This window comes from Mesoplodon densirostris, chromosome 16, assembly GCF_025265405.1.
Source record: "Mesoplodon densirostris isolate mMesDen1 chromosome 16, mMesDen1 primary haplotype, whole genome shotgun sequence".
NCBI lineage: Eukaryota > Metazoa > Chordata > Mammalia > Artiodactyla > Ziphiidae > Mesoplodon > Mesoplodon densirostris.
Genome location: NC_082676.1, coordinates 21,421,197 through 21,431,796, shown reverse-complemented (window position 1 = coordinate 21,431,796; position 10,600 = coordinate 21,421,197). Strand labels below are relative to the sequence as shown.

General features: G+C 55.6%; 1 protein-coding gene across 1 annotated transcript; it reads left to right on the top strand.

Moving 5' to 3' along the window:
• The first annotated feature begins 252 nt into the window (after positions 1 to 252).
• On the top strand, positions 253 to 4,111 carry SLC32A1 (solute carrier family 32 member 1). Its single transcript, XM_060079060.1, has 2 exons — positions 253 to 645; positions 2,924 to 4,111. The coding sequence occupies exons 1-2, from the start codon at positions 253 to 255 to the stop codon at positions 4,109 to 4,111; spliced, it is 1,581 nt and encodes a 526-aa protein (XP_059935043.1).
• Positions 4,112 to 10,600: the final 6,489 nt, after the last annotated feature.

Here is a 10,600-nt window from a genome sequence, read left to right as displayed (position 1 = left end):
AGCCCGCGCCCCGCGGCAGCTCCGCAGTGCAATCGCCACCGCCGCTCCGCCAGCCCCGCTGCCCGCCTGCCGGGTCGGCCTTGAGCGAGCCTCAGACGTCAGCCGAGGGGGTCATGAGCCAGAGCGCCTCGGGGCGCCGCGGGGAAAGCGAGCGAAGATAGCGGTCTCTCGCCCCCGTGGCCCTCACCGCCTTGCCGTGCGTCCCCCGCGTCCCCAGCCCCTTCTGTCCTTTTCTTGGGCCCCGCTGCCACCATGGCCACCCTGCTCCGCAGCAAGCTGTCCAACGTGGCCACGTCCGTGTCCAACAAGTCCCAGGCCAAGGTGAGCGGCATGTTCGCCAGGATGGGTTTTCAGGCGGCCACCGACGAGGAGGCGGTGGGCTTCGCGCACTGCGACGACCTCGACTTTGAGCACCGTCAGGGCCTGCAGATGGACATCCTGAAAACTGAGGGCGAGCCCTGCGGGGACGAGGGCGCTGAACCGCCCGTCGAGGGAGACATCCATTACCAGCGAGGCGGTGGCGCGCCCCTGCCGCCCTCGGGCTCCAAGGACCAGGCCCTGGGAGCTGGTGGCGAGTTCGGGGGCCACGACAAGCCCAAGATCACGGCGTGGGAGGCGGGCTGGAACGTGACCAACGCTATCCAGGTGAGCGCGGGATTCCAAGCTTTACCTCTCTCCCCGCCCCGCCCCCCCCCCCCCCCCCCCAGATCTGCGCACCAGGCTCTACTCGCAGTAGAGTCGCCTGGAGATCTCAGCCTCAAGACCCCTTCCTGTACCAGGAATCTCGCCTTCCCCCATCCCTTCCAGCCCTGCGCGGGGATCTACGACCCCAGGAGGTGTCTCCCCACCCCCCATCCGGCCCCCTCCCTCATCTCCGGCCGCCGGACCGCTAGGCTGAGGTTCGGTTAGAGACGCTTTCCCGGAGACCCTGCCTGAAGCGAGGGAAACAGGAGGAGGGGAAGTGGGGAGGGGTGAGGGAGAAAGAAAATCAGGATTGGAGGGAACAGTATGGCCTGGGACTCCGGAATGGATTCACAGCTGCATTTTCGGCAGAAAAGGAGAGGGGGAAAGAGCTGAGCTGGGAGTCTCCCCACCCCCCGACACACAAGACACACACGCATAGACAGCGCGCATGCACATAAGCAGGCACACATGCCCACAGCCCCCCTCCCCCGAAGAAACGCCGGTCACAGGTGCACACGACATTCATCTATATATAGACCACAGAATTATCCTCAAATGCACCTTCATACACCCCTACACCTCCCCCACACAGAAACACATACCTGTACATACCAAGGGCACACACATAAACCCGTCTGAACATAACACACGCACACATGCACAAACTCATGCATACAGCATCCACCCGCTCTCTCAGGTGCAGCCCTGTCGGGGACAAACAGGTATACACAAACATGCACACACACACACATACGTATGACCACAAAAGCACAATATGGTCCCTGGTACCTCAGCGCTACCTGCGCACAGACACCCCTCTCTCTCGAAATCCCGGCTACACCGCAAAAAGCTTCTCCGCGTGTGACCCTGGCGAAGCCGCCTCCAGATGCTCTGAACCGCCTCTGGTCTCCAGGCCCACCATCCCGTCACCCCTGCTCTCAACCCTCAGTCCCCACCAGGCGGCGCCGGACTCCACCGGGAGCGGGTTTGGAACCTGCACAACGACCCCGGGAGCTGGAGAAGGCGAGCAGCCCGCAGCCCGAGGGACAGAGAGGGCCTCCGCCCCACGCGTCCCCGGGTCCTGCGGCTTGCCTCCCATCTCCCACCCTTGGAGTCCCCGGAGCGCACAGGTCGTTGGGGCGCAGAACGTGGGTTTCCCGGGAGCTGGAGGCCGAGATGGGGTTGTCTTGGGACCCGGGCTCCGCGGGGCTCCTCGGGGCCCTGCTCAGTAAGTGACCCGACCCGAGGCGCCTTCCGCTCCAGGGCCGGGCCGGACGGCCAAGCGCAACCAGGGACCGGGGGCACGCACCAGGTTCGGTTGCCGCCCCCGCCTTCACCTGGGGCATCTTCAAAGACCCCGTTCCGTAGGCCTTGATGGAGGCCAGGGTGGAAGGCTGGAGGCCTGCAAGCCTCGGGAACCCTGGATTTCGTTAGCTTTGCTTCCCTGTGTGGATTCTAAACCCTTCTTCCACAGCTCTGCCCGCCCGTTCCCCAGGTTCTGGTTATTGACTCCCGCTTGGGTTTGCCGTTCACAAAGCGCTTGCGCTTTCCCCGTAGGCCCCTAATCCTGCTCGCCTCTACCACTTAGTCCCCTTCCTTAGGGATCGGTCTCTCCGCCCCAGTTTCGGCCTGGCCCTAAGACTGCCCAACCCTGTCTCCCCGTCCCCACGCCTCTGGCCTCACCCCACCCAAAGCCCTTCGCCAGCAAACCCCACGTTCTCACTGGTCTTGCCTCCCTGCCGCTTGCCCCACGCTCAGCCCCCTTCCTCCCCACCCCGTCTCCTTTCTCTCCCGCTGCCGCTTTCAACGGTTTCCCTCTCCAGTTCGGCCCTTAGGCATCTGCGTTCCCCTCATTGGCTTCCTTGCACCCCATTCCAGCCCCACCTTAGACTCTGCATCCCCTTTTCCTAGTGGCTCAGGCCCAGCTCTCTACCTTTCTCCTCGTCCTTTTCCGGTCAACTCCCTCCAGCCCCTTCTCATCTTTTTCCGAACCACCCCCAGGTATCTCCTCGTACCCCTTCCCTCTTTGCGGCTTGACCCCTTACTCAGCCCCCTCCCTACCTCCCAGCTTACTCTACACCTCCACTCCAGCCTATCCTTACCCTCTCCTCCCAGGGCTTAGGCCCAGTTCCCACTTAGCGCCCCCTTCCGGCTACACCCTTAAGTCACTCTCCCAGACCCCGTATTCCGATACAGCAAACACTGAGCTCCCGGGTCTGGTTGCCTTTTCGTTCCGCAGGGCATGTTCGTGCTGGGCCTGCCCTACGCCATCCTGCACGGCGGCTACCTGGGATTGTTCCTCATCATCTTCGCCGCCGTGGTGTGCTGCTACACTGGCAAGATCCTCATCGCATGCCTGTACGAGGAGAACGAGGACGGCGAGGTGGTACGCGTGCGGGACTCGTATGTGGCCATCGCCAACGCTTGCTGCGCTCCGCGCTTCCCCACGCTGGGCGGCCGCGTAGTGAACGTGGCGCAGATCATCGAGCTGGTGATGACTTGCATCCTGTACGTGGTGGTGAGCGGCAACCTCATGTACAACAGCTTCCCAGGGCTGCCCGTGTCGCAGAAGTCCTGGTCCATCATCGCCACGGCGGCGCTGCTGCCCTGCGCCTTCCTTAAGAACCTCAAGGCCGTGTCCAAGTTCAGCCTGCTGTGCACTTTGGCCCACTTCGTCATCAACATTCTGGTCATTGCCTACTGCTTATCGAGGGCGCGCGATTGGGCCTGGGAGAAGGTCAAGTTCTATATCGACGTCAAGAAGTTTCCCATCTCCATTGGCATCATCGTGTTCAGCTACACGTCGCAGATCTTCCTGCCTTCGCTGGAGGGCAACATGCAGCAGCCCAGCGAGTTCCACTGCATGATGAACTGGACGCACATCGCCGCCTGCGTGCTCAAAGGCCTCTTCGCGCTCGTCGCCTACCTCACCTGGGCCGATGAGACCAAGGAGGTCATCACGGATAACCTGCCCGGTTCCATCCGCGCCGTGGTCAACGTCTTCCTGGTGGCCAAGGCCCTGCTGTCCTACCCGTTGCCCTTCTTCGCTGCTGTCGAGGTGCTGGAGAAGTCGCTCTTCCAGGAAGGCAGCCGCGCCTTCTTTCCCGCCTGCTACGGCGGCGACGGGCGCCTCAAGTCGTGGGGCCTGACGCTGCGCTGCGCGCTGGTCGTCTTCACGCTGCTCATGGCCATCTACGTGCCGCACTTCGCGCTGCTTATGGGCCTCACCGGCAGCCTCACGGGCGCCGGCCTCTGCTTCCTGCTGCCCAGCCTCTTCCACCTGCGCCTGCTCTGGCGCAAGCTGCTGTGGCACCAGGTCTTCTTCGACGTCGCCATCTTCGTCATCGGCGGCATCTGCAGCGTGTCCGGCTTCGTGCACTCGCTGGAGGGCCTCATTGAGGCCTACCGAACCAACGCGGAGGACTAGGGCGCTAGGGCCAGCCCCGGCCACCCTCCCGCGCTCTCCCGGCCTCCCCACCCACCCTTCCCCCAACAAACCCGTGCGCCCTGCTGCCGCGCTTGGGAAGCCAAGCTTTAAACATCTCTGGCTCCCCGTTTCTGATTTTGGGGGTTGGGGGCGGGAGGGGATAGGGATCCACAATCCATTGCGTCTGCATTTCTGTTGTCCTTTCTTTTCCACAACACCCTGGTTTCGGGGGAGGCAGTGGCGCATCTGTGGGCAGGGTTTTCTGTCCTTCCAGGAGGGGCCCCGACACTTTGGTCCCTGTCACCGAGGGGGGGTGGGAAGGGAGGGAGAGGGGGCCCAACTCGCAGGCGCAGAAACTTGACCTTGCGGGCACATTTCACAGCCATCAGTGCTTGGAATCTGCAGAGTCTAGCCATTTCCAGCAAGAACGATACCCATTCCGGAGACATTTCAACCCTTCAGCGGGAAAGGCTGGCCGGGAAATCTGTTTCGGGTGGGAGATTTCCTTTGCCGAAGCGGGGAAGCGAGAAGCCCCGGCAGGGCCGGCTTGCCTGCCGGTTGGTTTTCAGGAATCCAAACTCATCTTGTGCAATTTATCAGGTTGTGGAACTGTTCTGCTGTGCGTGTGGTGTGCTCGTGGTGAATAAGATGAAATGTATATCAGAAAAAAAATCTATCTCTAATTTAGAGTGCGGTGCATAATTATATCCGCAAATAAAGAAGAAACAAAGGCGCTCGTGGCCCTGTCTCAGTTCTGCATTTTCGTACCCGCGGGAATCCTGGCGCTGGGTGGCGAGGGAACCGGCTCTGGCCCGCCGCATAAAGCAAGTGGGGATGGAGAAGCAGCTGTAGTTTAAAGAGTCCCTGGAGAGCTCTGGGGAGCGTGAGGGGTGCTCAGCACCAAGGGGAAGCTTTCTGAGTACTTGGGGGACTCAGGCAAAGGAGCACGTGGTGGTGCGCCCACGGTTTCGGTGTGACCTTGGCTCCCCAACCACCAGGACTAGGCTTCCCCCCCACCAAATCTTTCCCCGGGGGTTGGATCCACCTGAGAATTTGGTGGACACTCGAACTCCAATCCTAAAATAAAGAAGGAAGAAAAAGTTTTGCTTATGTACAAAAGCCCTACAGAGTTGTTCAACAAATATTTATAGACAGCCCACCAGGGCTGGGACCGTGCTGGCTGCCAGGAAACTCAGCCCTGCCCTCCTGGAGCTTACAGTCTAGCAGAGAGACAGGCAATAGATTGGGACTCTGAAATCCACAGTATGACTGCTGGCTGTGAAGAGAGCTACAAAGGAAGTCAGCAGGGCCATTGTGTATTTCCCAGGGTTTGCCAACCTAGCATCCCAGGCATCTCTCACCCTGGAGAAACCCTCTCAAGTCCAAGGTGGGGTTTACACAGCCACAGTGAAGAGATCTGGCTGTTTAGATTCACCAGGCAGAGCCGTTTATGTCCCAGTCTCCCCTTTTCTTGAGCAGCCCGTTTGAGAATGTGTTTGCTTAAATTACCCAGAGGACCCTGTCCTTTTTTATGCAGATCCTACTGCAAGGGCAGCCCTCCTGTTGCTTCCAGGGGTGCCAGTCCGGGGTACATTGAAATGGATCAAGGTCAGACTCTCCAGATGGAATCTGGGAGCTCAGGAATGCTAGGCCATTCTCACTGGGAGAGAAGCCACGGTGGGAGGTTCTTGATCTCTCCCACCAAGGCAGAGCCCTCGTTTGGAACGATTTCTCCAGGTGCAATGGGCGCGCAGGAAAGAAAGAGGAGAATGCCTATGCACAGTGGCCATTTCTCCCTGCCCGCTGCCATGGCATGGGTCAGTGAGTGCTTGTGTGAGAGAGAGCGCCTACACGAAGATGTGCGGGGTTGGGGGTGGGAGGCTGTATCTGTGTCTTGTGAGAGCTTTGATGAATGCCTGTGCTTGCCTGTGTGTGCAGAGCATCCCTGAGCGCGTGCCTGCAACAGAGGTGACCTCGCACCGCCTGCTTCTGCAGCCATCCAACAAGTGTGGAAGCGCAAGGGGGATAAAGTTCGGTCCCCTCGGCCGCCTGCGGCTCTGACGATTTGAACGGGCCATTTGAGATGTCCGCTGTCATCCACCTGATGCCCCTTTGTCACTATTGTCGCGAGTCAGGATCCAGATCTGACTAGAGGATTCTCAGCTTCCCGTCCCTCTACGCTCTCTGATGCCTCCCGGGCCGGGAAAACTGACCGTTCACCGCCCTTGCCCCGCCTTCGCTGCTCCTCCGCAGGTCCACCCACCCTCGGGTACGATCTGAGTCGGAGCTCGGTCTGTAGCCTTCAGAAAAAGCCCTGACTTCTGCAGTGGAAGGGAAGGAGGGAGCGTCACACTGCACCAGCTCCGTCCTTCCCGTCTCTAAAAGGACAAATGAGACACCAGGCAGGCCCCGGACAGCGGCTGCCATCTCCGCGGACTCGCCTGGAGCCGCTGCACTGCGTCCTAGCTCCCGGCTTTGTGCTCAGCTCCCTGCACCCCGGGTCCCCCACCCGTCACCCTGCGCGGGCCCAGAAAGGCAGAGGCGGGAGAGCCAAGCTCCTAGGCGCCCCAAGGGAAACCCTGCCCCCTCGTGGGCAATACACCCATCCCCAGACTTGCATTCAGGCCGACGGGAGAAATAGACAGCAGGAGAAGATGCGACCCATCTCTGCATCTCCCACCTCTACCCCCCAACATCAAAGTGCATGGCTAGAAGATGAAAAGAAACTCCTGAGCTCTCCTCGGGTCCGCTGTGAGTTCGCGATCTGAATTCGAGGGAGGCAGATAGGGCCGGCAAGGTTCATTCAGCGAAGGAATTGAGGAGGGAGGGAATCCACCTCAGGACCCGCCCCTTCCCCTCCCCCCCCAACCAGGTTTCCCTCAGTTCCCTCGGTTCTTACGACGAATCCTGGCTCCACGCCCTTCGGACCCTTACCCACTTCTGTGCTTTGGGAACCACCAAGATCCCGGAGGAAGCCGCCACCCTGTCCCGAGCCAGCCGTGCCTCGCTCCCCAGCGGTGAGAGAAGGTTCTCCACCTGTAGATTTCTAAATGCTTCTTCCCTCCCTGCCACCCTGCACTCTCACCTCCCCGCCCAGTTGATAATGATGGCTTATCTCTAGTGCTGTACTTTCAGGCCCTCCATATTTCAAGTGACATTTCGATGGGGTTCCCCCCCGCAACATAGAAGGATGCTATATCATAGGACATGTTTTGTTAAATGACAAACCCTACCCCAGGGACTAATATGTTCCCCACCTAGGGGCCTTGGAGGGAAGGAGGGAGTCAACCAGACTCCACTGGGCACCAGTCAGGTAGTGGAGAGGATCCAGGCATTTCTATTAGTGGGGAGCAGGGATCTCAAACGCAGGGCCAGAGACAGGCTTCGGTCAAGGAGGGGCAGGCTGGCTGGACTGCTACGTCTGCACTGGACATCCAGGGGTTAAGGGAGTGGGGGACAATATATATATATATATATATATATATATATATACAAAACACATCTTTATCCATTCATCTGTCAATGGACACTTAGGTAGCTTCCATGTCTTGACTATTGTAAATAGTGCTTCAGTGAACATTGGGGTGCGTGTATCTTTTCAAATTATGTTTTTCTCCAGAAATATGTCCAAAAGTGGGATGGCAGGATCATATGGTAGCTCTATTTTTAAGGAACCTCCATACCGTTCTCCATCGTGGCTGCACCAATTTACATTCCCACCAACACTCTAGGAGGATTCCTTTTTCTCCACACCCTCTCCAGCATTTACTGTTTGTAGACTTTCTGATGATGGTCATTCTGACTGGTGTGAGGTGATACCTCATTGTAATTTTGATTTGCATTTCTCTAATAATTAGCGGTGTTGAGCATCTTTTCATGTGCCTCTTGGCCATCTGTCTTCTTTGGAGAAATGTCTTTTTAGACCTTCTGCCCATTTTTTGATTGGGTTGTTTGTTTTTTTGATATTGAGCTTCAACAGCCAAATTTGAGGCCCGTTCCCATCACACCCTCCTGGCCAAGCATCAGGCAGACTGGGAAGCAAATATTTCCTTGGAACAGTTTTCTAATGGCTCTATCATCTGAGTCCTGCTGTGCAGACTCCCTCAGGAATAAGAGCATATGCATTGTCTGATCACCTAAATGTGCAGTGTGTATATGTAGTGGGGTATGTGTGTGTGTGTGTGTGTGTGTGTGTGTGTGTGTGTGTGTGTGTGTGTGAGTTCAGAGACCAACATGAGAGTGCCTTAAGCAAAACAGAAGTTGTATTTCCTTCTCACATAAAAATCAGAGCTGGTAAGAGGTCCAGACCCACGCTTCTCAAATTTTAATATGCACGTGAATCATTTGGGGATCTTCTTAAAATTCAGGTTCCTGATTCACTGGATCTCAGGTGGAGCTGGAGGTTTTGCATTTCTAACAAGCTCCCAGGTGATGGTGAGGCCGCTGGGCTGCAATCCACACTTGGAGGTGCAAGGCCCTGGAGCACCGATTCTCAAATTTTACTTCCTTCTACCATCATCTGGGGAGATTAGAAAGCTCCCCATGCCCAGGTCTCACCACATAGGATGAAAGCAGAATCTCTAGGGGTGGGACCCAGGCATTAGCACTTTTGAAAGCCCCCCACACAGCAGTCATAGGTTGATAGCAATGATCAAAATGTGCTGGTCAGGAATTTATGGATTTCCTTCCCTGGCAGTGGAGTAACTTCTGGGTTAGAGCTCTCTCTGCCTCTCCTTTCCTGGGGGAACTCCATGGTCCACTGTTCTCAGTGCTCTTGGCCTTGCCCTCTGAGAAGTTCTTTTATATCCATGAACCTCCTGGGGATCTCAGAGAGTATCCCCTCCTTGGGGTGGCACAGCTTTCACACTCGGCTTCCTCCTGGTGCAGGTTTGGGATCCTAGGGTTACCTTACAAGTCATATATATATAGAATTTTGGAGTCCAGGCTTGTGGTTTCTTGACAATACAATTACGTCAAAACTTAGTGTTGACCCTGTAAGTTCAGTCGTGCCCCTCAAAAAGATATGTTGAAGTCCTAATGTCTTGTACCTGTGAATGTGATCTTATCTGGAAATAAGATTGTTGCAGAGGTACAGATGTAATTAGTTAGGATGAGGTCATACTGAAGTAGGGTGGGTCCTTAATCCAATATGACTGGTATCTTTTTTTTTTTTTGGCTGTATGCGGGCCTCTCACTGCTGTGGCCTCTCCGCTGCGGAGCACAGGCTCCGGACGCGCAGGCTCAGTGGCCATGGCTCACGGGCCTAGCCGCTCCATGGCATGTGGGATTTTCCCAGACCGGGGCACGAACCCGTGTCCCCTGCATCGGCAGGCAGACTCTCAACCACTGCGCCACCAGGGAAGCCCCCTATGACTGGTATCTTTATCAGAAGAGGAAAAGAGATACACAGAGACAGAGACACACAAGGAGAACACCACATGACAATGCAGGCAGAGAGTGCAGGGTTGGGTCTACAAGCCAAAGACTGCCAGCAATACCAGAAGCTGAGAGCAAGGCAAGGAACAGATTCTCCCCTGGAGCTTTCAGAAAGAGCACGGGCTTGCTGATACCTTCATTTTGGACTTCTAGCATCCAGGACCGTGAGAGAATAAATTTCTGTTGTTTTCAGCCATTTCACTTTGTGTTGGGTTTTCTCCATGTGTCTCTCATCCTCTTTAGACTCAGGGCATGTTCTTCTCATGACTAACAGCAGGAGAGTAAAAGTGCAGTCTAAGCCACACAGGCACATTTGAAGCCTCTGCTCAGATCATATCTGGCTAACAGTCCACTGGCTAAAAGTGAGTCCCATGGCCAAGCCCAATATCAATGTCTATGGTGAGAGAGGCCCAACAAAGTTACATGGCAGATGGTATGGATGTTCACTCCTCTATAATCCTATTATAGAGGAGTGAAGAACTGGGAACAATAATCCAATCTACATTGCCTATACATAGTGCTTCCCACCCCCCTAAAAGGTAATACTTTCACACGGTTAAAAAATAAAAAGTATATGAAAAAGTATGCAGTGAAAAAGTCTCCCACACCTGACACACTCACGTTGTCCCTTTCCTTTACAGGCAAACACTTTTCTTAGTTTCTTGTCCATCTGCATGAAAATACAAAAAAACCCATAAATATTTTCTCCCCACCCCCTTTCTAAAAGGGAGTTCCTATAAACTGCACTGCCTTATTTCTCTTAAATATATATCTTGGAGATTTTTCCGTATTAGTATACTTAGATGTAGTTCTTAAACTTACATTCACTTATTTTTACTCTGTTCTGCTCCTCCTCACTTTCTCAGTTTAATGATGGATTCCTTCAGATGTCTGAGAAAATGGCTTGTGTTGAAAGGCAACACCTTTAATCTGATTTTGCCACTAACTGGCTCCCTATTTGGCCTAGAAGTGCTCCTAGAGGTTCTTGAGAACGTTTGGGGGTCTCATCTCTTGCTAAGGATGTTTATTTATAACCACCTTTTATAATTAACT

Excerpts from the sequence above, each read along its gene's own strand:
- SLC32A1 (XM_060079060.1), top strand. The coding sequence starts at position 253 with ATGGCCACCCTGCTCCGCAGCAAGCTGTCCAACGTGGCCACGTCCGTG. Across the intron at positions 646-2,923 it reads ACGTGACCAACGCTATCCAG|GGCATGTTCGTGCTGGGCCT; the intron begins GTGAGCGCGGGA and ends TTCGTTCCGCAG.